At 47.7% G+C, this 22,926-nt stretch overlaps 11 protein-coding genes across 13 annotated transcripts; 6 read left to right on the forward strand and 5 right to left on the reverse strand.

Moving 5' to 3' along the window:
* Positions 1–79: 79 nt before the first annotated feature.
* Positions 80–1,637, reverse strand: FOIG_08265 (uncharacterized protein). Its single transcript, XM_031208241.1, has 2 exons — positions 1,309–1,637; positions 80–1,257 (listed from the first exon to the last, which is right to left on the reverse strand). Exons 1-2 carry the CDS (start codon positions 1,486–1,488, stop codon positions 304–306), a joined length of 1,134 nt encoding a protein of 377 aa, XP_031062375.1. The 5' UTR covers positions 1,489–1,637; the 3' UTR covers positions 80–303.
* Positions 1,638–2,338: 701 nt separating this feature from the next.
* Positions 2,339–3,449, forward strand: FOIG_08266 (uncharacterized protein; the record flags this gene model as incomplete). Its single annotated transcript, XM_031208242.1, has 2 exons — positions 2,339–2,675; positions 2,725–3,449. Exons 1-2 carry the CDS (start codon positions 2,459–2,461, stop codon positions 3,447–3,449), a joined length of 942 nt encoding a protein of 313 aa, XP_031062376.1. The 5' UTR covers positions 2,339–2,458.
* A 340-nt stretch (positions 3,450–3,789) lies between these two features.
* On the forward strand, positions 3,790–4,321 carry FOIG_08267 (uncharacterized protein; the record flags this gene model as incomplete). The annotated part of the gene is made up of 3 exons (XM_031208243.1): positions 3,790–3,870; positions 3,926–4,069; positions 4,118–4,321. 3 exons carry the CDS (start codon positions 3,790–3,792, stop codon positions 4,319–4,321), a joined length of 429 nt encoding a protein of 142 aa, XP_031062377.1.
* Positions 4,322–5,097: 776 nt separating this feature from the next.
* Positions 5,098–7,937, forward strand: FOIG_08268 (uncharacterized protein). 2 transcript variants are annotated; one of them, XM_031208244.1, is made up of 5 exons: positions 5,140–5,281; positions 5,341–5,557; positions 5,608–5,898; positions 5,949–6,665; positions 6,719–7,937. In XM_031208244.1, the coding sequence occupies exons 2-5, from the start codon at positions 5,342–5,344 to the stop codon at positions 6,800–6,802; spliced, it is 1,308 nt and encodes a 435-aa protein (XP_031062378.1). In that variant the 5' UTR covers positions 5,140–5,281; position 5,341; the 3' UTR covers positions 6,803–7,937. The 2 variants fall into 2 exon arrangements, with proteins under 2 accessions (XP_031062379.1, XP_031062378.1); XM_031208245.1 differs by having other exon boundaries at positions 5,098–5,281; positions 5,949–7,804.
* Positions 6,715–8,821, reverse strand: FOIG_08269 (uncharacterized protein). The gene is made up of 2 exons (XM_031208246.1): positions 7,687–8,821; positions 6,715–7,627 (listed from the first exon to the last, which is right to left on the reverse strand). The coding sequence occupies exons 1-2, from the start codon at positions 7,939–7,941 to the stop codon at positions 6,974–6,976; spliced, it is 909 nt and encodes a 302-aa protein (XP_031062380.1). The 5' UTR covers positions 7,942–8,821; the 3' UTR covers positions 6,715–6,973.
* Positions 8,687–11,590, forward strand: FOIG_08270 (dihydroorotate oxidase). Its single transcript, XM_031208247.1, has 2 exons — positions 8,687–8,733; positions 8,783–11,590. The coding sequence occupies exon 2, from the start codon at positions 9,019–9,021 to the stop codon at positions 10,426–10,428; it is 1,410 nt and encodes a 469-aa protein (XP_031062381.1). The 5' UTR covers positions 8,687–8,733; positions 8,783–9,018; the 3' UTR covers positions 10,429–11,590.
* Positions 10,735–11,555, reverse strand: FOIG_08271 (uncharacterized protein; the record flags this gene model as incomplete). Its single annotated transcript, XM_031208248.1, has 2 exons — positions 11,512–11,555; positions 10,735–11,283 (listed from the first exon to the last, which is right to left on the reverse strand). Exon 2 carries the CDS (start codon positions 11,230–11,232, stop codon positions 10,735–10,737), a length of 498 nt encoding a protein of 165 aa, XP_031062382.1. The 5' UTR covers positions 11,233–11,283; positions 11,512–11,555.
* Positions 11,591–13,125: 1,535 nt separating the features above from the next.
* On the forward strand, positions 13,126–17,514 carry FOIG_08272 (Cu2+-exporting ATPase). Its single transcript, XM_031208249.1, has 2 exons — positions 13,126–13,535; positions 13,591–17,514. Exons 1-2 carry the CDS (start codon positions 13,226–13,228, stop codon positions 16,971–16,973), a joined length of 3,693 nt encoding a protein of 1,230 aa, XP_031062383.1. The 5' UTR covers positions 13,126–13,225; the 3' UTR covers positions 16,974–17,514.
* Positions 17,381–18,475, reverse strand: FOIG_08273 (uncharacterized protein). The gene is made up of 2 exons (XM_031208250.1): positions 18,011–18,475; positions 17,381–17,956 (listed from the first exon to the last, which is right to left on the reverse strand). The coding sequence occupies exons 1-2, from the start codon at positions 18,328–18,330 to the stop codon at positions 17,719–17,721; spliced, it is 558 nt and encodes a 185-aa protein (XP_031062384.1). The 5' UTR covers positions 18,331–18,475; the 3' UTR covers positions 17,381–17,718.
* A 322-nt stretch (positions 18,476–18,797) lies between these two features.
* FOIG_08274 (uncharacterized protein) lies at positions 18,798–20,964 on the forward strand. Of its 2 annotated transcripts, none has more exons than XM_031208251.1 (2): positions 18,798–19,396; positions 19,450–20,964. In XM_031208251.1, exons 1-2 carry the CDS (start codon positions 19,075–19,077, stop codon positions 20,736–20,738), a joined length of 1,611 nt encoding a protein of 536 aa, XP_031062385.1. In that variant the 5' UTR covers positions 18,798–19,074; the 3' UTR covers positions 20,739–20,964. The 2 variants fall into 2 exon arrangements, with proteins under 2 accessions (XP_031062385.1, XP_031062386.1); XM_031208252.1 differs by having other exon boundaries at positions 18,808–19,396; positions 19,443–20,960.
* Positions 19,485–22,785, reverse strand: FOIG_08275 (oxidoreductase). Its single transcript, XM_031208253.1, has 6 exons — positions 22,400–22,785; positions 22,211–22,347; positions 21,870–22,161; positions 21,667–21,819; positions 21,061–21,616; positions 19,485–21,010 (listed from the first exon to the last, which is right to left on the reverse strand). The coding sequence occupies exons 1-6, from the start codon at positions 22,583–22,585 to the stop codon at positions 20,961–20,963; spliced, it is 1,374 nt and encodes a 457-aa protein (XP_031062387.1). The 5' UTR covers positions 22,586–22,785; the 3' UTR covers positions 19,485–20,960.
* Between the last annotated feature and the right edge of the window lie 141 nt (positions 22,786–22,926).

A 22,926-nucleotide genomic window follows, 5' to 3' on the forward strand; every position in this document is an offset into this window, starting at 1 on the left:
GATATTCAAGACTTCGGGCGATTATAGTACCATCTAGTCATGTCTCTGTCATCAGACTCACGACTATAGCGTGCTGTCATGCAGCTCGACGGACCGTTTAAGCTGCATCTGCGTGGCGTCAAGGCTTAAAGAATATCATGTGGCTTATGCTAAGTTAATCCATAATACATACAACTATGCCGTTTCCTATTATGTAAAGGGGGTATCTCGATCTTGTATTCATAAATGCCATGATGCAACCCATTCCACTGAAGGCTGAAGTTCCCATCTCTTGCTATCCATATCATGCCATGCCATATCGTGCTATTTCTTCTGAACCGGGACAATCTCTTTCAGCCACTTCTTAACTCTCTCATCCAGAGGTAGCTTCTTGGCCTCCCCTTCGCTCATCTTCTTAGCAAATTGCTCTTTCAACTTCTTTTGAAGAGCTAATTTCTTCGCGTTTTCCTCTGCATGTCTGGCCCTATTTCTGGCGTACATCTCAGCTATTTGTCTCCTTTTTCTCGCCTGATGCTCCACTAATCGCTCAGGAGGAACAGGCTTGCCGGTATGTTTCTTGACCTTGTTCCAGAAAAGCATATGCTGCTGCTCGAAGTTGTTATGAGCACTGTTGTACACCATGATCCGGCCTTGGCTTTCGACCAGTTCCTTGAATACAATGCTGTACTCACTCCTCGTGGCTGTCTTGGAGAATCTGAGGCCCATGTCGATGACGGCGCATGCCAGTTCCTTGGAGCCAGGGAGGTCGAAATTGATTGCCATGAGAAACGATTGTGCCTCGGGATGAAGTGCGTGCAGAGGAGTGCCTAGGAGAGCTGACCGGACGATTCTAGGGATGAGTGATTTGGGTATTTCCTTTCCGCCGTATTGTTGCCACTCAGGTCGGGCTGAAGGAGACGCCACCGGATCCTTCGTTTCTGAAGCTTGTGGTTTGGCGGGTTCTGATACTCCGGATGTATCTATCTTCTGTCGTTTGGCCGGGTTCCTTGAGGGAGGGCATGGCGTTTCTTCGTGTGACAAAGCTCGCTTCCTGGTGATGGGCTCTGGTTCCGCATTCTCAACTGGCATGTCGAGGACAAGAAAGCGCAGAGAACCATATGAGCTCACGTCGTCAAATGCATCATATAAGCCGTCCTCCGTTGAATCATAAACATCTCCATACTCCTCATCTTCCTCTTCCTCCTCCCCCTCTTCGTCGTCTTCTTCTTCCTCTTCATTTATTCTCTCATTCTCTTCACCCTCTTCATCATATTCATACTATGAACGTCAGTCTCACCCTGGTAAATGAGAGGAAAAGTCGATACATACACTTGTTGTGGTTTCCTCAGCTGCCTCCGCCACAAGCATAACTGTTAGAGCTGTTGCGAGATCAAGCTGCTCGCTTCGGGTCAAATCGTTCTTGATAATGTCCTGGACGACGATATTCTCGATTGTCTTTGAGTCAATTCCCGAGCCTTCCGGATACACGTTTTTCGGGTACCACGACATTTCTCTGGGCTCTATCGTACTTATTTTGATGTAAAAGTTGATGATGTCGATGGCAAGAGGTGAGATTCTGTCCTCATCATTATTTTCTAGAAGGAAATGGTTGATTTTATTCCGCCCGTCAAGGTCCGATAAGGCGATGTGTAGAGCCCAACTGGTGGGGGAAATGACCTTTCCTGACCAATCACAGCCGGTTTCACTGACGATAGGGCCGTTCTAGATTTGTGAGTGGCAGAATTTACTTGGCATGGTCGCTTATCTCGTAATTTGTGTTCCGAGGCCGAGTCTCGCGAGTCGAGGCCTCTTGTTGACTAACACATGTAACCATGTGGCTTATTATTATATATCACTATTCACACCGTTAACTCAAACTGACTTACACATGCTTTTCGCGTTCTTACAAATTCTCGCGTCTAAAATTCCCTTCCGCCACTTTAACGGTTTAACCAAATGCCGCAGGTCCCCAGTTTTTAAGGCTAAATGCCCCTGGCTCGCCTTAAGAATTAAGTCTGATCCTGAAATTACGGGCTCGCTTTTTTACCAGGAAACAGATCCTCCGATCCATTCTCATCTGTAGCGCTGACGGGAGAGATGTTTGAAGCGTACACGGTCCTATCAGCCTAGCCATGGCCCTAGCTTTAAGAGGTTTACTCCCAGCATTAGCTGTTTGAGGACGATACAGCGCATTGAACAGCACCCGGGATGAACCAATGGCTTATATGGAGTGAGATGGAGATACAGGGGATCCTTCGTGTCCAGATGGAGTCTTGATCGCCTTAAATCAACTTTGAATCCTTATTTAGGGATTCTCTTTCCTGGAACTCTCGTGTCTGAGCTTTGCTAGCTTGTTCCTTCGTGTCTTTGCATCTGTCTCTGTCTCTGTCAGTCTTCGTCTTTGCATTCGAGTTTGCGCAGGCGCAGGTCTATCCACTTGAAGTTATATATCGATCGATTGTCGTAAGCCCTTCCTACAATGGCCAACAAGAACGCAAAGTCTCTCTACGAGGCTATTCCGGAATGTATTAGCGGATGCTTCGACATCAGTGTTGCTACTACTGGCTGTGCCAAGGACGACTACGACTGCTGGTGCTATAAGCCGAATCATCAGACCATCGTTGATACATTGGAGCAATGTCTCTCAAATAAGGAAAGGAAGACGAAAAAGAAGTGTACTGAAGATGACGAGTTCGGTATGTAGTTGTCGGCTCGGCATGCGAATCCATCACTAACATAGGTTAGAATATGAGAATAGTTACTGGAAGATCTGCGAACAATACTGGGAACCTTACGGAACTGCTACCGAACCAACATCATTCTCAACTGCTGTATCATCTACAGCTTCAGCAGCGTCGACAACACTCAAGGTCTCGACAACAGTCGCCACTACTGCATCATCTGAAGAGACAGCCGCCGCGGAAGAGTCTACCTGGACGAGCCTTGCACCAACTGAGACTGGCGATTCCGAGCAAGCACAAGCATCTGACGAAGCAGACGCAGTGACGCCTACTCACAGCGGTCTATCACCAGGAGGAAAAGTCGGAGTGGGCGTTGGTGTTGCAATTGGTGTTATCCTTATCGGTATTGCCGTCTTCCTCTGGCTGCGCGAGAGGAAACGAAGACGCTCAGTCGAGGAGCAGCTGAGAATTGTCGAGATAGAGAAGGCCAACGCTTCTCAAGAAGGATACTATGCTAGCAAGGGCTTGTACGAGATGGAGGGCGATCGACCTCATGCGGAGGAACTTCGTGGATGTATGAGAACGCCAGAGCTTGGTGCAGCAGAGACGACAAAGTCAAGCAGCGTGACACACGTCGGACCCGTGAGTCCATCTGATAACGATAGGGACTCGTCGTTCTCGACACGGAGCCAATCGTGGCCTATTTCTCCTGAGAGTCCAGGTCGTCAGGAGTCAAGGGGTTTGGGTGAGATAACGGACAATGATACGGCCAAGCCAGCTGCTCCTTGAGGAGTTATTGTCGTTGATGATTATCACATTCTTTTCTGTACAAACTTACTTACACAATTCTTCTTATTCTTCTTTCCAACGACTTGACATTGCTGTCAGTGGTGAAAGGAGGACTCAAACGAAAAGCCCCCACTCGTTGGTATTGACATTGGGATCGATAATTGAATCATGGTTTTTGGCTGTTTGGATTGCTGGAGTTGGGCCTGGAAATTACTGGTATAAAACGCCAGGCTCGGTGGCATTCTCTAAATTTTGACCCAGTCAGCATCACCATCGATATCGACATCGACACCGACACATCCATTTCAGCAACAGTTTGTCGATCCGATCAAACTTCAAGATGTCTGCAAACCGAGACACAATCATTCAGCTCCTCGAGCGCCTCAAGCAGGAGAAGCACCCTGGCGCCCAGACCCTGAAGGTATTCCTAAACACACAAACAACCTTGTACGCAGCAGAACTGACTCGAGTTAAAGGACTACATCAACGAGACCTCTAACCTCAAGGACGTCATGATGGCCGTTGTTAAGGACATCGTCGCCGCGAAGAATGTTCTCGGTCTCACCGATGGGCGTGCTGCCCGACTCAACTCTTGCCGCGAGGAGCTCTGCTACGCCTTTGTAAGTCACTCTCTTCTCTTTACTGCTGTCCATGCTGATAAGATATAGGACAAGCACTGCCGCACCACCGAGGATGGCTACGACCGCCTCTACCACCCTCGATTCACCTGCCGCATCCAGACCTTCAAGGTTCTTGCTGCCGAGGATCAGGTTGAGGTCGTTCTCCGAATCCCGGCCCGCGAGTACAACGACTCTCCACACGTTCTTGAGCCTGGCAAGTGCGAGGTCTCCCTCATTGTGAAGGAGAACTAGCTAAATGCTCGCTCTTGATTTTGACCCGACTTGGAGCTTGGGAAATCATCACACGGGGTGTAGACAGAGGCAGAGGCGTCGAAAACACAGCGAGATCAGGTGGTTCGGACATACTTTTAGCTATAGAATCAAACTTGGTCTTTGCTTAGGACTCGCTAAAATCATCTCTAAATCATTAATGTTACTTGTGATAATGATTCTGTCTTCCATGGTGGGGGATAATAATCGATGACGATCTCGCCAACAGACGATAACACTTATATTTAGCCAATTACTTGGAACAAAATACGAGTAGTATGCAATAAAATCTGATTCTAAGTCGAAGAAGTTTTGCTTTTTGCTCCATCTTCAGTCTTTTAGTGCAGCTGGGAAGTTAGCATGGAGCTTGATATTAGGAGTACTGTTCCCCCCTCTCCACTATTTTATCTCACTACCAAATCTCCCTCTTTCAACATCGTCCTGTACTCCTTCGATTCACAAACAACACCCAAAAAATGGACGCGAGAATCAATAACTCCAATGAAGTGAATGAAGCAGAGGCAAATGTGGCACCTCTTGCCCCTTTTAGCTGTCTCCTTTGTCGGAAAAGCAAACTGAAGTGTGACCGTACAAGACCCTCCTGCAGCCGATGCAGCAAGCAAAGCTATGATTGCGTTTATTCCTTATCAAGGCAACCGTACCAAAGCAAAAGCCGTGGCCAGGCAAAAGAATTGGAGGCTAGACTCGGTATGTGGTGTCACTGCTCACTAGCAGAATAATAGCTAACTCAGTTACGATAGGATGCCTGGAGAGATTGCTACAGAGTTCGAAAGAGACAAGGGCATCCTTCACCGATGGCAGCCAATACAGGTGCAACTCTATTGCGACTGTTGGCAACACACCGACTAGTCAAGATGAAGATGCCCTCGTTAGGGTGGGCCTATATGAGGAGACACCTCCTCGGGAACTCATCGAAACACTGTATCACGCCCTCGTATACACTACAACCCGTCGTTCGGCTTTAGTAACAACTGGACCAGAATGAACATATACTTCGCCAAAATCCATCAGGTAACACCCCTGCTACATCGCCAGAGATTCATGGCATCCCTCTTCCTGCCGGACCATATGAAGCCTCCAATGTGTCTTCAATACATCGTCATGGCATCTGCCGCTGAGACATCTGACGCCTACCGCCACCTGGGCATGATATTCTACAAGCGTGCCATAAAATATCTTCAAAGTGACGATTTGGGTGTATGTGACGGCTGTATCCATTCAAGACACTTGCTGAGCAAAGAACACAGGACCTCAGTGAAAGCTCAATATCTCTAGGACATGTACAAGCTCGGGCTGAAATATCGTGCTTCGAAGCCGAGCACTCTATGTTTTCAAAGGCTTCTATAACACTTTGTTCTGCCATTAGAGCTGCACAGATGCTAAACCTGCATCAAGTTGACATAACCAGACCGGATAGGGGCCAACATGTTGACTGGATAGAAGTTGAAGAACGACGTCGCACATGGTGGACCATATTCTGCTATGATCGGTTTACTTGTGCCACGACTGGATGGCCGGCGCTTATACATGACCAGAATGTAAGTTTCCCATCAAAACCTTTCGAACATACCATTGAATGATTTTTAAGATCAGAACTCGACTTCCAGCCTCAGAGGAAGCTTATGCGAACGGTCAGGAAGAGCACACGCGCTTCCTAGGAGACCAATTACTCGAGTCTGAACCACACTCTACATTTGCGGGAGCAGTGCTTGCAGCGCACATCTTCCACCGCACTATAGAACATACTGGAACGAATAACAGCCAGGATCAAGAGTCTCAGGACTTCAAAGGAGACCTGTACTGGCAGAGACATAAAAGCATTGACAATGATCTCAAGTTCATGTTATTGATGCTGCCAAAGAATCTGTGTCTTCCTGCCAACTACAGGACTCACAACGCCATTTTTGTCAACGTCATGTTACAAACGGCCACTATCTGCCTTCATCGAGCAGCTTTGTGGAGGATGAAGTCGAATTTACAGGGGCTACCGAGTTACCTGATCCGACTATCTCAAGATCGGTTGCTTCCAGCAGCGGAAGAGATACTCACCATTTTTAGAATGATACCCGATCTTGGTGCGACTTTTACTAACCCCCTTATTTGTTTTGCTGCATATATGGCTGCTCTAGTATTCATGGCAAGCACATCTCCGATAGACCCTGATGGAGAACATGGGCAGAATCTAGACTTCATACTCAAGATCTTGGTTGCTTTTGGTAATAAAAATCTCGTTGCTAATGCCTTGGCGAATGAAATTGTCAAGGAAATGAAGCAATGCGGTATCACATCTCGTTCCATGAACAAGGTTGGATACCAAGGCTCTTTTCTGGCTATACCGACACTTACAATACATCCTAGGTCAACTTACAAGAGACGCCACTAGATATTCCATTACTCGCTACGCAGCGTCTATATTCCTGTCAACAGAGTTCATGCTCTTGAGGGTGCTGGTAGACAGATATCCTGGATATCACATTCTCAAGATCATCGGATAAGACCTCGAAGATTAACACCACTATTATTACAACCCTAATGACAATTACGACTGTATCTTCAGCCTCATAATATGCAAAGAAACGGGACTCAGACAGACCACCCTGACAACCATCTCAACTATTTGCGAGCAAAGTCGCTTTCTGTCTCAAGCCAAGTTCCGAATGTCATCAACTCGGGGTACTCCTTTCTTAACGCCTTCAAATTCGCACCGAAACCCTGGTCCTTGAACCACTTGAACATATAACCCAACTCCTTGACCATCGCCATTATTGGGTAAACAACAAGACTATAGGTGTATGGAAGATCGCGGCCCGTCTTCTCCTTGAAGATTCTTTCAAATTCCTCGAGCGTCAGTTCGTCACCTGCAAGTGACACGGCGCGACCCGCGTATTTCTCAGGCTCAAGGAAAGCTTGTGCGCCAGCGACGCCCACATCGGTCACTGTGACGAGTTGAAGAGGTTTATTCTTGACAACCAGCTTCCATGCTGTGACGAAGGACCTTCCTAGGAAATTGTCCGTCAAGTTCTCCATGAAGGCCACAGGTCGAATGATGAACCATTGCATATCAGTACCAGTGGTACGGGAAATCAAGTGCTTCTCAATCTCGTGCTTTGTAATAAAGTGAGGAACTTGAGTTGGATTGTGCAGAGAGTCTTCGCCGTGTCGGTCAACTGAAGTGTAGACAAAGAACTTGACCCCAGCATCCAATGCAGCATCGACAAGACCCTTTCCTTGGGCTACTTCAGCGCCATCTCCTTGACCCATAGGGGACTAGTGACAAGATCATGTTAGCATCTCAATTCTGCCCATCAATAAGGGGGCGTACTTACCTGAACACTGAAAACTCCCCAGATAGGTTGTTTTGTAACTTCACCAGCATTTTTGAAGATTGTGGTGGCGTCAGATAAGTCTCCTTGTACAAGCTTGATGTTGGATGATTTCTTGAGGAGCTTCTGGGCTGAAGGAGAATTGGGGTTTCTGCTGACAGCGAGAATCTCCACATCGGCATTCTGCTTGACGAGTCGGTCAAGAACAGCACCGCCTTGTTTTCCGGTTGCCCCAGATATGAGAATCGTTCGTGACATTTTGATATGTTTTAAGTTGCCTACTTCTGATGCAGAGGATGAAGCAGTAATGAAATGATGAGATACTGGTTATAATAGTATAAACTGATGAATGAAATATCTAAAGAGGGTGATCTATCAAACCTGTTATATAGTAATTTCCTACGAAAAAGCCAGCCATCACGATCTGCAATCATTGCGATGAGATTGTGTCTATTATAAAGCAGATCAGTGGCCGGTGCCCGAATACACCGAAGCTATGATGGCTACAGTCTCGGCTCTATAACAAAAGACGGCTTGACTAGTATTGAGCTCCGGTGTGAGAGACGGCCGAAAGAGTGGAGACGGATTAACTTCGCCCTCCGAATTGTGCGGTTCCGTCCCGACCCAGCTCCGATGGATCAATTATCATCGGCAACACCAACGGCCAATTACGAATGTGGATCTTTGATGGCAGCGGTATCATGAAGCCATCAGTGACATATATTTAGATCTGACCTATGATCGATGCCAATAGAGACGGCGAAAATTCGTCGTTTTGCCGAGAACCGGTGAAACCATTTACATGAGTCGAATTCTTTAGATATTGGTATTCGAGTTGTGGCAGCATCCTGCTTCTTGAATCCACCACCTCGGGTGATCATCATTCGATACAATCGCAAACTATTCATGAAAATGGAAACTTCGAAACTCAATGCGTATTTTCGGTGGTTTTATTCTAATTATGGTTGTTCATCGTGCCACAGAACATGTCGAGATTATCTAGATGAGAACTCAATTCCAGTCTACGACGAGCGTTTTCGGCGTAATAAGGTAAAGAAGTGCAATATTCTGAATTGCCACTGGTAACTGAAAATTGAAGCTCCTTAAATCACGAGACAGAAATGAATAAGAAACAGGTATATATCTCAGAGTTGGCACTCCAGGCGCTGATGCGCCTTATATCTTGCTGTATACTGTGCATCACACTGTCTGATACTGTGCTCTACAACCAAGGGTCGGCAATTTGTGGATGCGTTTTGAAGCTTCACCCGAACAACACTATCGCGACCCGTGAAACCATTGGGAGCTGGCCCGGCCCAGCATCACTTCCCAGCCATGTCTGCCGCTCTCTTCAGATCACGAGCTGCCGTCTCCGGCACCCGAATTGGTTCCTCCGCTCGTCCTGCCATTCCTAGGTCACAGCTCGTCCAGCGCCGCAACGCATCATCTTCCTCTTCGGCTGGTGACGGAGCTGCTCTCAAGCTTGCTCTCTATGGCACTGTTGGTGCTGTTGCTCTATACGGCTCATACCTCTACGCTACCGATACCCGCGCTTTCTTCCACCGTTGGGTCGTTCCTCCATTCATTCGCTGGGCTTTCCCCGACGCTGAGGACGCTCATCATGCCGGCACCACAGCGATGAAGGTGACTTATGAGTTTAACCTTCACCCTCGAGAGCGTGATACGACCCTCGACTCTCCTGAACTCGCCGTCAATGTATTTGGAACTGAAGTGTCGAACCCAATTGGCATCTCTGCTGGTCTTGACAAGGATGCTGAGATCCCAGATGTGCTATTTGAGCTTGGAGCTGGTATTGTCGAGGTTGGCGGCTGCACTCCTCTTCCTCAAGAAGGCAACCCAAAGCCTCGAGTTTTCCGTGTTCGCAGCCTTGATGGCATGGTGAACCGATATGGTCTGAACTCTCGCGGAGCCGACGACATGGCTATTCGACTTAGGGATAGACTTCGACGATTCGCCCGATCTCTTGGTGTGACTGAGAAGGATGTTCTCAATGGAGAGGTCCATGTTCCGCCTGGAAGTCTGCGCAAGGGCCGTCTTCTGGCTGTTCAGATCGCCAAGAACAAGGAGACGGACGAGCGGGATGAGAAGGCTATTGCCGATGACTATGTATACTGTGTGCGAAGACTAGCTCGTTACGCTGATATTCTGGTCGTCAATGTCAGCAGCCCTAACACACCTGGTCTGCGTGACCTTCAGGCTACCGAGCCCCTGACCCGGCTTCTCAGCGCTGTAGTTGACGAAGCTGCCAAGACTGACCGAAAGCAAAGGCCCAAGGTCATGGTCAAGGTGTCACCTGATGAGGATGAGGATACTCAGATGGAGGGTATCGTTGAGGCTGTTCACCGAAGTGGTGTTGACGGAGTCATCGTGGGCAACACAACTAAGAGACGAGATGGTGTTGTTCCCGAGGGCATTAAGCTCACTGCTCAGGAGCAAAAGAACCTCATGGAGACTGGTGGCTACTCAGGACCTGCTATGTACAGCCGAACACTCGACCTTGTTCGACGATACCGCAAGTTGTTAGACTCGCGCTCTTTCGCGGCAACAGCTGGATCGCCACAGAAGGTCATCTTTGCTACAGGAGGCATCACCAATGGCGAGCAGGCACGCAACATTCTCAACGCTGGCGCGAGTGTAGCCATGATCTACACAGCAATGACATATGGTGGTGCGGGTACTGTTACCAGGATCAAGCGGGAGTTAAAAGATGGCGGAAAGAATTAGACATGCTATAGCAACATTTCACGTTTTATTTGTTCGTCATAGGTATAAAAATGGGACAAGTTATGAAGTTTGAGTGGTTTTTATCTGCTTATCAATTTTTTTTATATTTGTCTGTTTTTAATGTCAAAACCCCCAGTATTCAAAAGGTCCAAACTTCAGACTCCTGAAAATACTCAGCTTCTCCATTTTCTAGCTTTCATTGATTGGGTCTAGCCATATCAAGTGACGAAGGACTGATCATCCAAATTGGATGTCAGCACGAAAACTCCTCAACTTCAAGAAACCCAGCGCGCAAGGAGGAGTGGCTTAAAAGCCAGGCTCCTTGTCGAGCCACTGACGCAGAGCGTCGGCGTAGCCTCGAATCTGGGCCTGAAGAGCAGCAATGCGCTTATCGGCGTCACTGATCTCCTTCATCGCCAGGTGAACATTGTCTGGCACTGGATGCTTGCAGGCTTGCGCAATTGCCGCCTGTGCCTCCTTCTTGTTGATGATGAGGCGTAGAGCCTCCTCCAGAGACTGTAAGGTCTTCTTACAGTCGTTAACCCATTCGCGGCACTGATTGGCCACATTGCCAGCATTGGATATCGCCTTCTTGTTGCTGATGCTCGCGTTGACCAGATAGTTCTGGTCTCGGGTAGTCTCCTTGTACTCCTTAAGCAGGATTTCATATTCCTGCTGGATTTCCTCCAGACTCCAGCTCTTACACTCCCCAGAATCCGGGAGTGTCCAATTTTGCGTTCTCAGTCTCGCTGCCTTCTTTTCTTGGCTCTTTTCCTGTTGGCGTACTGACAAGCCCCGGAGCATGCCGCGAATACCGGTGGCAGGTGCACCGTGGATGGGGTCCTCGAAAGGGTTCTGGGTTGAGGACATGATGTTAGAATTTAAGTTAATGTGAGAGCATAGGTAGGGTTTTTATTGATCTCTGAGAGACAGAGAGTTGGGAATGGAGTACTGTGGCGGTGAAAATGCTGCGAGAGGTGTTGCGAGAGGTTGTGGAGAGCTTTGCTGTGCAAGACAGGTGTAGGAAGTAAATGGTGTTTGGTGATGATTGAATAGATAAGGAGATATCGTGGCTATTTGTACCTCAAATTGAAATCATCCGCAGCTCTCTGAGCCGTCCCAGTTCGTGTGAAGACATTGATTGTGTAAATTCTGTTCCATGAAGCAACTCCCGAACGATGCCATTGTGAAGGTGTTACTGAATTGTAGCGCCAGGTTCGCGGGAACTCAATGAACTGATATTCTGTTCCGATATATGTTGCTCGGATCAGTTGATGCCGTTGTTTGAATGTAATGATTGTGAAGTGTTGAGTAGAGCACACAATGCATGGTTTCTGAGTTCCTCTAACTGTGATCCGGTGAAACAGTCTACATAGGTGAACAAGTCGATCTGGACGTCATTCTAGAGGTGTACATGGTTTCTGGGTTGTTCATTGGCCCTGGCAACTATCTCATTGGTCTCTTGTTTGATATGGTCGAATCAGTGTTGCAAAGTTGCTCACTAGTTAGGGGAGGTCGAGAAGGTTAGAGAACCCAATTCTCATAAGTTGAACCCCCATTTGTATACTAATAGTCGAATCTTTTCAGGTGGGAGGCCTAGGCGTTGAATAATTGTAGGAAGCTTGGACGTGACCACACCCGACGTCGGTCAAAGAACTGAAAGTCCAGCGTTTTGGAAGAAACTGCATATATTCAGAAGCCTCAAAAGAGCTAGTAAAATGAACTGTTCTGAGCATTGAGCTCAGATCGCATCAAGCCGGCAATTATCAGGGCCATAGCGATATGAGAAACGTCTCGGAATAGGAATCTGACTCCAAATCGTTAGTACTGCAATGGAGATATCTGTGGACTATCCATAACTTACAATCATGCAATATCCATAACATTAATTGCAAACGAAGAAAGGTTGGCCTGACCTGTTTTTGACCGCAATTCTAGTCGAAACTCCTTTATCAGTGTCGTGGTCCACGAGATCGATGTCGGGGTGCCTCCTTTACCTTTGCAACTTGACCGTTATATCTATAGTACGGCGGCTCATTGTCGACTTGAGCCCTCCTGTATATATGCAGAGAGACTGGGCCCTGAGTTCTTTCGATGCTGCAATACCGAAAGGGGAGGTCTACAGGCAGCTGTTCCTGATGCTGAGATCTGGGATATATGGATTGTTGAGAAGGTTGGAATTCGCAAAATGCTAGAATCATTCCATCGTTTCTATATAAGTTACATGAAGCGGCTTAGGTAATTGCATGTCCTTTGTTTTTCTAATTCATCAACTACTAGGTAGGTAGCTACGTGCTGCTCTGTATAACAGGCGATAAATGTAGTGTAGAGACGTTCCACCAATAGATGTTAACACATACGGTCTGAAAGCATGCAAGAAGCCTAAGTGCATTCTCTTACCTCAGATAAGGGGTATTAAATCACCTGCTGGCAGGAATTCAAATAGGAGGGTGCTTTGTTCGTGTATTGGACTAATAGGTATATCCATAGTTTGTCTTTGTCCTCGTAGAGAAGCATAGAGTTTACATTGACTAACAAAATGTATCGACTTTCGGGAATAACTATCTGGATCTTAAGTTGTGGACAGAGTAGTATTCCGAAACATTTACCGGGTATCAGTAGTGTCTCATGTTTATCTGGCTGCTCATCTAATGAGCCATTCACGTGCGCTCTATCTGCACAAGGTCGCATATAAGCTAAGATGAGATTTGGTTAGAGGCCTAACGCCTGAACTTCCTAATAACAGAACAACTAACAACAGCAAACAAGAAATCAACACCCGATATTTAACTAAATCATGGGATGCGACTGCTGTGGCCCTCCAGCATCAGCTGTGGAGTCGGTCACCGCTGAGACACCTCCTCCAAGCGATATCGGAAGTTGCAAGGATGCTTGCTGCGATGGAGGTGACGCTGCGACTGAAGTTAAGGATGAAGAGCCAGTGAACAAAGAACCGGCTGATGAATGCTGTGCTTCTGGTAGCTGTGAGGAGCCGAACAAGGATGACGCACCGGAATGCTGCCGCGGAAAAACAAGCCCATGCTGCAATGCTTCTTGCATTGACCGGATCGCCATACGAGAGTGCGAGCTGAGTGCTTCTCACAAGCGTAAGTTCCGGATACTGAAAAGCACTGCTAGCGGCACATTGCTAACACTTTGCAGCGGATGCAACGGGTTGCGGCAGCTCTAGCTCCAGCTGCAATGGCGCAGCCGACGGCAAGGCATGCAGCAAGCACAGTCTATCTGCTCTCGACCGCTATGGTGCAACTCTGAAGGCACTCGGATGTATCTGCCGCGCTCTCATTTCTCTGGGTCAAGAGTCTTGCTGCGAGACCAAAGGCCGCTCTGCTATCGCCAAGCAATGCTCCAAGAAGTCGTCTTCCCGCTCTCTGATCCGCACATCAACGGACTCTTGCTGCAGCACCGGCTCTGTTACGGAAGAAAAGGCTGCGCAGAACCGTCTTCGCTTGCGAAATGGTTCCAATGAGAGTACCAGATCCGCCAAACAGCCCTCTGTCAAGGAGAGCTGCACTAAGTCGTGCTGTTCCATTGTTAAACCCGACCAAGAAGCAACCCCTAAGAAGTGTATCAGCTCATGCTGTTCGGTGGATAACGGCAAACCCAACTGTCCTGAACCTAAGCCGGTCAAAGACAAAGACAAGGACTGTTGTTCCGGTGGATGTTGTTCCAAGAAGGCTGCACCCAAGGTTCAACCCACTGAAAAGAGTTGTGTCAGCAAATGCTGCAGCAATGGTGAACTTTCCAAGAAAACTGCTGAAAACGACGGGTGTCCCGATAAATGCTGCACCAGTCAGCCCGAAGAACCCTCTACTGCTAAGAATAGGTTGATGGCTGAAGTTGAAAAGAGCAACTGCACCAAGTCCTGCTGTGACGAGGAAATAGCGGCGATCGTCAAGGAGCTGCCCAAGTCCACCTGTGTAAGTTCCTGCTGCAAGCCAGCTGAGAAAATTGTCACCAAACCTTCCGACAGCTGTGCCGATTCTTGCTGCGAGGAGGCTCCATCTGTCACCTGTCGAGACTCTCCGGCGGATGCTTGTTGCGTTTCTACGCCGCCCGATAAGGGAATGAAGGTCGAAACAACTCAAAATCCCGAAGATATAGAGAATCAGGCAACAGGAAAAGAACATGTGGTTCTTAGCATCTCCGGCATGACATGTACTGGCTGTGAGACTAAGCTCAACAGAACTCTCGCTACAGTCCCAGCTGTCACTGATCTGAAGACCAGTCTCGTTCTCTCGCGTGCCGAGTTCAACATTGATCTGAGGCTTGGTTCAGTTGATGAAGTTATCAAGCATCTTGAACGAACCACTGAGTTCAAATGTGAAAGACTTCAGACGAAGGGATCTAGCTTGGAATTCATCGTGAATGGCAGCACGTCTGAGTTTATTGGCCAAACATGGCCTGAAGGAGTTCTGGATATGAGTCTTGTCGACAAAGATACTGTTCGAGTCTCATTCGATCCCAAGATCGTCGGAGCGCGAGACCTTGCTGAAAGATCTTGGGACCCTCCGGTTAAACTTGCTCCTCCTCGTGGTGATTCGTCACTTGAAGCAGGTAGTAAACATGTTCGCCATGTTGGCTACACTACTCTCTTGTCTGCTGTTCTGACAATTCCTGTTCTGGTCATGGCTTGGGCTCCGCTTCGTGAGAAAGAGGTCGCATACTCTTCGGCTTCCCTGGCCTTGGCCACCATTGTTCAGGTTGTAGTTGCTGGGCCTTTCTACCCCAAAGCCATCAAGGCTTTAGTCTTTTCTAGAGTCATTGAGATGGACTTGTTGATTGTTTTGAGCACAAGTGCAGCCTACGTCTTTTCGGTTGTTTCATTCGGCTACCTCATTGCTGGCAAACCGCTTTCGACTGGCCAGTTCTTCGAAACTTCTACTCTGCTAGTTACGTTGATCATGGTCGGACGATGGGTTGCGGCCCTTGCCCGCCAGAAGGCAGTTGAGTCCATCTCTATCCGATCACTCCAGTCCTCGACTGCCATTCTGGTTGACGAGAAGACCGACACAGAGCGGGAGATAGACGCCAGACTTCTTCAGTACGGCGATGTCTTCAAGGTTCTACCAGATACTAGGATCCCGACAGATGGAACAGTCATGAGTGGGTCGTCTGAGGTCGATGAATCGATGCTTACAGGCGAGTCGAAATCCATGGAGAAGCATTTCAAAAGTGTTGTCATTGCAGGTTCCATCAATGGCCCAGGAGTCATGACAGTTCGCCTCAACCGCCTGCCTAGTGACAACACCATCAACGCGATTGCTGCGATGGTTGATGAAGCCAAGCTTTCAAAGCCCAAGTTGCAGGATCTAGCAGACCGAGTGGCCTCATATTTCGTCCCCGTGGTTGTTGCGTTGACTATTATTACTTTTGTTATTTGGGTTGCGATCGGCATAACAGTCCGTGGTTATGGTGGTTCTAAGGCAACTACAGAGGCAATCACCTACGCCATCGCTGTTCTTATCGTATCCTGTCCCTGTGCGATCGGCCTGGCAGTTCCAATGGTCATAGTGATCATGAGTGGAGTCGCAGCAGAAAGAGGTATCATATTCAAGTCTGCAGATGCTATCGAAGTTGCTCATAAGACATCCCACGTTGTTCTTGACAAGACTGGGACTTTGACACAGGGAAAGCTTTCTGTCGTTGCAAATGAGTGTATCGATGAAAGTACTCTTCCTCTCCTTTTGGGTCTGATCGAGAACAGTCGTCATCCAGTCTCCACGGCTGTGACGGGCTACCTCAAGGGTATTGGCATTGAACCTTCGGTTGTGTGTGATCCCAAGAGTTTGACCGGCAAAGGTGTCGAAGCGGTCGTAAAAGGACAAAAGCTGAAAGCTGGAAACTCTACCTGGCTTAATCTCTCAGATGATCATCTTGTTCAGCCCATGCTTTCTCAGGGTCATACCGTCTTTTGTTTCATAATCAACGACAAGTTGCAAGCTGTGTACAGTCTTCAAGACGAACCTCGAAAGGATGCCTTTGCAACTGTTGAAGCCCTGCATATTCGAGGCATTTCAGTTCATGTTGTTTCTGGCGATGATGATATAGCTGTTCAAAGCCTGGCATCCAAGTTGAACATCCCACGAGACAATGTCCGCTCAAGAACTTCACCATCTGGAAAGAGGGACTATATCCAAACTCTCCTTGGTACCTCCACTGATCGCAAGAAACCAGTTGTCGTCTTCTGTGGCGACGGTACAAACGATGCAGTAGCACTCGCCCAAGCCACCATCGGTGTTCACATGAACGAAGGCACAGATGTAGCACAGTCCGCAGCAGACGTCGTTCTTATGCGTCCCGCTCTAAGTGGCATTATCACTATGATAGACGCGAGTCGAAAGTCTGTCAACCGCATCAAGTTCAACTTCTGCTGGAGCTTTGTGTACAACACTTTTGCCGTTCTTCTCGCTGCTGGTGCTTTCGTCAATGCCAGAATTCCACCAGAGTATGCGGGTCTTGGAGAACTGGTGAGCGTTTTGCCGGTCATTCTTGCGGCTGTGCTTCTGCGTTGGTCGAAGATCTAGCTAGGATATTGAGAATCAACTTTGTAACAGCACAGCTTCTGTTGACTCACATTTATCTTCGACCAGAAGCCCTGTAGCTGAATATTTCTTTCACGTCACGCTTGAATTTCGACCAGCACAATGCTGCACGCCTGTCGTTACCGGCCTTTACAGTCTTGAATTTCGACGAGAAAAAGCGTCCTTGGGCGCCCAGAAAACATCAGTACCCTTCTATCCAAGCTCCATGATGGGCTTCTTTAAAGTACTGCGAGTTCTAACACAAATTTGGAGAGGGCTGGGGAGATATTCGCCCAGCGTCTTCTTCTCTTAAATATTCACTCGCTTTTACTACGTAGGCAGATAGTCTTCATTGTTCGCCAACTCGGCTTTGTTGCAACAGTGAAGTTAAACTGAGCAATGGAATTGACTCATATAGTGCCTCCCACCAGGTGTTCCTAGTCCCGAATTGTGATCTCACAGTGAAATGGCTCGATGTCCTATCCTCTACACGCATTGGCCTTGAGCTTATCACAAGTACACGATCTGGCATTTATAAGTAACAAATTTCTCTTATTCATACTGCCAGAGTATAAATGCTTACCCAGAAGTGGGCAAGAGCTCAGTTCATGCCCCCAACCATTATTAACCCCCGAAGTCCGTTCCTTATTTTACAATATTAGTATTACATAATTATGCCTTCAGACCAACAAATAAACAAACTCTCAACGATCTGCTGAAGCCATCGCTAGAAATCAAATACCGAAACTCAAGATCCAAATACAAGTCCCCATGGTAACTCAGCCAGCCACACCCAGCAAGAGAAGATGGGTACAAGGGCGAGCAAAATCCACCAAATTTCAATGGTGAGTTTGATTTGCATCCAACGTGGTAGTGTTCTACTCAGCAATGAGCGATGGGAGCATGTCTTTGTCCCATAAACAAGACAGCCAAGGCCTGGCCGAGATTCACATTCCACATGTTCTCGTCTTCGTTGCATGAGTAGACTATAACAATTAGTCGATGATTCATTTCAATAACATCAGAGTATATTGACTTACGGTACACTCCCGCGGCAGAAACGCAGATCACTACCGAGATCGCATCGCCGGTCATTGGGGCATTCTAGATGGAGGCTCCGTCGTTCCACTAGCCATTCCACTTTGAGGTTGATACCAGTATCGACAAGGCTATAGAAATAGGCGTTGGTGTGTTTCAAAGATAGTGCATCTGGGTAGATGAGAAAATCGGATATGGCGAGATGTATTTCTGTTGGTAGGGACATGAATGTCCGCTGAGGCGATGTTCTTTTAGGCACTCCGGAGGCCTTCCCGGCATCGGGGCCGGTTGTGGGGCGACGGCTTCGGAGGACGTTGGACATTGTGGAACGGAGCGGGCGATTGAGTTCCGAAAGAGTGACAAATTATTATGAAGCCTTTGATCTAGATCTGGGAATATGCGAAGGCTTTGTATCTGGCTGCTGCCTTGTACGAGGTCAAGGACTTGGAAGCCTAAACGATAGTTTACCTAGGACAGGGCAGGGTTGTTGTAGGCAGCGCCCAAGCCAATAGGGCAGTGCAGAATCTAGGTCGTTTCTTAGTCGTTTCAAGGCACTTTCAGCTGTAGGACTATTGTTATAAAATTAGGTTCAAGGCTGAGAACTCGAGTTTTATGTTGACTTTTGTTACTCGAGGAGGCAGCCAAATATCTATTCTATTTCGGTTGTTAGACGAATGAGAGCCGAACGCGGGCATGTCTGTTTGCAATAGAGACATGGCTATAGTTAGTATTGTCTCCACATACAGATTAGTCCAAGAATATTGTTTGTCTTGGACTCAACTGATTCATCTGCGAACATCAATTAATCACAATACCAATACCCTATCGAGGTATCCTGCCTAAGGTATTCTTAGGCAGTTGCGTATCAGTTTTGCTTCTTGCCAACACCCCACGTGACCCCGTGTACTCGCTCCCGTCTTCCCTCTTCTACCTAGGGACAGACGCCAAAACTCATCCTCGTCATTCATCATCAAAACCCTTGCTAAATTTAGCTGCAAGTGCCATTTTCCCCGCCGCATCCATTCCCTAAAACAATGATTCATCGCCTTGAACGAGAGCGGCTGCGATGACGTTGGATAGCGATAACGAGTTTGGCTATGATTTCTCTGCCGAGGAGGAAGAATTGCTCCTTCAGTTGTCTGCTGAAAATAACGACGTCCCGAATAACGCAGAGATCGCAGCTATAGACTCTGTTCCTGAGAGACACGATAGTCTACACCCTCAAAATGTCGCTGGCGGCACGTCAACTTCTGGCGTGGACCGCCTTCAAACAGAGTCCACGAATAGTCTGTACAGAGGCAAGGCCTTTCATCAACTCGACACGTCTTCTGGTCTGCCAACGCCGCCACCAGCTTTATCCTCAATCGAGGACGTACTCTACCCGGATTGTACGTGATGATACCCTCAAGAGGCTTCAGCACTAACTGACCAAAGAGATTAGTGAGCAAAGCCTTGAAAGATTTGAAACCAAAGCCACCTCTAGAATCAGAACCAAGTGTTTCTCCAACACCAGCAACTGAGGCAAATGAGGCTGATCCGTATGACGATGGCCGCTCACCTCTGCAGCGGTTCAGGTCATATCCTAAGAGACCACTGACCGTGACCGATCTTACGTCTGGTGCTTGGTGCGAGTTGCAGTACTGGTATACTCTCACCCGCTTACCTGGAGGTCGAAGAACCAGAACAGCAGCCATGAAGCAAGGAACCAAAGTTCACAAAAAGCTTGAGGATGAAGTCCACACTACAGTTCAAATTGACATCATGACCAAGGAAGATGCATTTGGACTCAAACTGTGGAATCTAGTTCAAGGACTCAGAACCTTGAGAGACACGGGACTCACTCGTGAACTCGAAGTATGGGGCATGATTGATGGGAACCTCGTCAATGGAGTCATCGATAGCGTGAGCTACGAGAACCCCAATCCTGAATTTGAAGCAGAACTCTCTAGTCAAGAGTCTGACACGACCGGACGACAATCTTCGGTGACCGACTACTTTCCGCCGAAAAACACGAATCATAAGAATGACTCGGGGCCAAAGATTTATCTTGCAGACGTCAAGACTCGCGGATCATTTTCTCCTGTTTCCAACGCTCAAATACGACCTGCAAAGATTCAATTACTTTTGTATCATCAGTTCTTGTCTAGTATGGCTGCTGGAAAACTGGATTTCCTCAAGGTCTTTCGACGGTACGGACTTGATCCAGATGACACCTTCTCAGACACCTTCATCGCACAAGTCGGCAGCTTGCATGATGAGATTTTCGTGGATGCATCAGAAACAGAAACAGAATTCACCCAAGAACATCCTTCCTCGAGTTTCCAGAGCTCTTCTTCAGCTGGACCAGATCTGTTGCAGTATCGAACTCTACGCGAACTCATTCCTCTTGTCGAGCATGAGATAGAGCTCACCTTCCCTCAGGGCGAACACTCTCTTGGACACATGCTTCGAGTTCAATACGTCCACCGCAGCGATGGTCGTGAAATCGATCTTCACGACTTTCCTGCTTCGAGACAAGCTCTGGAGACCTATCTTGCTAACTATATGGATTGGTGGAAAGGTAAACGCGATGCAAGAGGCGTCGATATAGAGGAAGCATTCAAGTGTAGAACATGTGAATTTGCTTCCGATTGTTCATGGCGTCAGGGCATAGATGATGAGATGTTACAGAGGGCCAGGGCGCAGCAAAAGATAAGGGCTACGCGTCGGGCTCGCAGCAATGCTGCGTAAGGTTGGGGACAATCTGGATATCATGAGTTGTGATGCATTGGAACATGCTATGAGAATTGTATGAATTGTTCAGGTTTGTGAAATCCATAGAAAGATGTCGAGCATAAACAAGACATTTTGTTGAGCAGTTGTATTGATTCATACTGACTCTATTTATCGTCTATATCGAAGTTGTCTATATGAATGAAAGGAACAGGAGAGGCCGCATAGTGTACGCGCTGTTTAGTGCTTTCTGTGTCGGTGAGTACGGGTCATTCCGAAACCCCATCCATCTATATCATCGTCAGCATGGTGTCTCAGGTCGCATATGTTGGAGACTTACATTGAGAAGCGACGTGGATGTCAACATCCAGCTCATCCGCCCAGTGCCAGACAAGATTGGGGTCCTTGAGGAACCCTCGTCCCACCAACACAGCGTCCACAGAGCCATCACTCAGATAACCCTGAGCTTGCTTTCCAGAGGTGATCATCCCCACTGAAGTCACAGCAACTCCGGTATCTTTGACAGCTTTCTTCACGGCAGAAGCATACGGGACTTGATACCCGGGGGCAGAAGTAATCTTCTGACGACTATCCAAACCACCGCCTGATATATCAATCAGATCAATACCGTTCGCGGCGAGGATTTGTCCGAGCTTTGCGGCTTCTTCGATGTGCCACTGTGGCAAAGATGAATCAAACTCGAGGTAATCTGTTCCTGGCATGCGGACAAGAAGGGGAAAGTCCTCGGGGACGATATCGCGAGTGAGTTGAACAATCTCGAGAAGGATACGAATGCGGTTTTCGAAAGATCCTCCGTATTGATCTGTTCGTTGGTTTGAGGCTGGGGAGAGGAATGCGTTTAGGAGATATCCATGTGCAGCGTGGATTTCGATGGCCTAACGAAGTCAGTGTCTATCAATTCACATGTACTGTCTGGCGGTCTTACATCAAAGCCAGCCTTGAGTGCCCTTTTCACAGCAGCAACCCAATCTTGCTTGAATCTGGCAATGTCGTCGCTTGTCATCTCCCTGGGAGTTAGAGACTCTGGACTGTAGGGAATTGCACTTGGTGCAACCACTTCGTCAGGCCAGCCACCAGCCTGTAAGTAATCAGTCACTGATCGCTTCCATGTGGTGCTGAGTATCCTACCTCTTTGACAGCTGTGTTCTTGCGATCCAGCCAGGGCACAACAGTACTCGCTTTTCTTCCCGCATGACCCATCTGAATAGCAATTCTTGCACCCTGGCTATGAACGAAATCCACAATCTCTTTCAGAGGCTCAAGCTGTCCATCTTCCCAGATACCGGCATCTTGAGGGCTGATTCGTCCCTCTGGTGACACAGCATTTACTTCCGTGATGATGAGTCCAGGGCCACGTGCGGCGAAACTTCCAAGGTGCTGTTTGTGCCATGGGGTCATGTAGCCATCCTTAGCAGAGTATCTGTAATGCTTGTTAGGTATCTGGTAGTGGCATGTGAGGGGTTACATACTGGCACATTGGTGATACGATGATACGATTGTGGAGCGTTAGACCTCGTAGCTTGAGGGGGGAGAATAGGCTGCCTTCGGGTTGAACATCCCATGGGGTTCCTGCGGGAGGGTCTTGGATAGGAGTGTAGAAGGGGACCTGTGATTGTGTTAGTGAATGATATGAATGTGAAGATATTGGTGAGACAAACATTTTTGGCTCCGACATTGATGAAGACTTTAGGATGGCCGTTTGCTTCGACTGAACCCATGATTGTTATCTTGATAAAACTGAAATGTTGTATGAAAGGATATTGGTATTCAGTGGTAGTGGTAGAGTTGATGAAGAGTAATGGGCTTGAGTGGAAGAGGGTTTCTGGTAAAGGAGGGAAGGCCATCTACTTATACTTCATCCAAGAGAAGGCCTTTACAATGTGAAATATCTGTAGTAAAACATGCAGGTTCTCACAAACGAAGCAATGAGCATTTGTCCCTTCCTCCGGACCAACTCCTCCATGTCACTACACGCACAAAATACAACACCAGTGACATGTTAAGACTTATGATAAACCCGAATAGCGAGTCCTCTAAAACCCATGTTTCACGAAGAGCCATTCAAGGTAATTGTCGCAATCACATCATGTTCTGCATCGGCGTCACCGAATGGGATATCTTGTTTCTCGGTTTTCGGCATGATGTATCGCTTATGAATATGTGTGGCTTGCCTTACCAAGAATGC

Source organism: Fusarium odoratissimum, assembly GCF_000260195.1.
Source record: "Fusarium odoratissimum NRRL 54006 unplaced genomic scaffold supercont1.12, whole genome shotgun sequence".
Taxonomy (NCBI): domain Eukaryota; kingdom Fungi; phylum Ascomycota; class Sordariomycetes; order Hypocreales; family Nectriaceae; genus Fusarium; species Fusarium odoratissimum.

Bases quoted from the DNA above. Each gene is read 5' to 3' on its own strand.
- FOIG_08274 (XM_031208251.1), top strand. From the start codon at position 19,075: ATGACGTTGGATAGCGATAACGAGTTTGGCTATGATTTCTCTGCCGAG. The intron at 19,397-19,449 runs GTACGTGATGAT...CAAAGAGATTAG, and splicing joins GGACGTACTCTACCCGGATT to TGAGCAAAGCCTTGAAAGAT.
- FOIG_08273 (XM_031208250.1), bottom strand. From the start codon at position 18,330: ATGTCCAACGTCCTCCGAAGCCGTCGCCCCACAACCGGCCCCGATGCC. The intron at 17,957-18,010 runs GTAAGTCAATAT...TAATTGTTATAG, and splicing joins TTCTGCCGCGGGAGTGTACC to TCTACTCATGCAACGAAGAC.
- FOIG_08272 (XM_031208249.1), top strand. From the start codon at position 13,226: ATGGGATGCGACTGCTGTGGCCCTCCAGCATCAGCTGTGGAGTCGGTC. The intron at 13,536-13,590 runs GTAAGTTCCGGA...AACACTTTGCAG, and splicing joins GCTGAGTGCTTCTCACAAGC to CGGATGCAACGGGTTGCGGC.
- FOIG_08269 (XM_031208246.1), bottom strand. From the start codon at position 7,941: ATGTCACGAACGATTCTCATATCTGGGGCAACCGGAAAACAAGGCGGT. The intron at 7,628-7,686 runs GTAAGTACGCCC...TCTTGTCACTAG, and splicing joins GGGGAGTTTTCAGTGTTCAG to TCCCCTATGGGTCAAGGAGA.
- FOIG_08265 (XM_031208241.1), bottom strand. From the start codon at position 1,488: ATGTCGTGGTACCCGAAAAACGTGTATCCGGAAGGCTCGGGAATTGAC. The intron at 1,258-1,308 runs GTATGTATCGAC...TGACGTTCATAG, and splicing joins CTGAGGAAACCACAACAAGT to TATGAATATGATGAAGAGGG.
- FOIG_08270 (XM_031208247.1), top strand. From the start codon at position 9,019: ATGTCTGCCGCTCTCTTCAGATCACGAGCTGCCGTCTCCGGCACCCGA.
- FOIG_08275 (XM_031208253.1), bottom strand. From the start codon at position 22,585: ATGGCCTTCCCTCCTTTACCAGAAACCCTCTTCCACTCAAGCCCATTA. The intron at 22,348-22,399 runs GTTTGTCTCACC...ACACAATCACAG, and splicing joins TCAATGTCGGAGCCAAAAAT to GTCCCCTTCTACACTCCTAT. The intron at 21,617-21,666 runs GTAAGACCGCCA...TGACTTCGTTAG, and splicing joins CACTCAAGGCTGGCTTTGAT to GCCATCGAAATCCACGCTGC.
- FOIG_08268 (XM_031208244.1), top strand. From the start codon at position 5,342: ATGAACATATACTTCGCCAAAATCCATCAGGTAACACCCCTGCTACAT. The intron at 5,558-5,607 runs GTATGTGACGGC...CAAAGAACACAG, and splicing joins TTCAAAGTGACGATTTGGGT to GACCTCAGTGAAAGCTCAAT. The intron at 5,899-5,948 runs GTAAGTTTCCCA...ATGATTTTTAAG, and splicing joins CGCTTATACATGACCAGAAT to ATCAGAACTCGACTTCCAGC.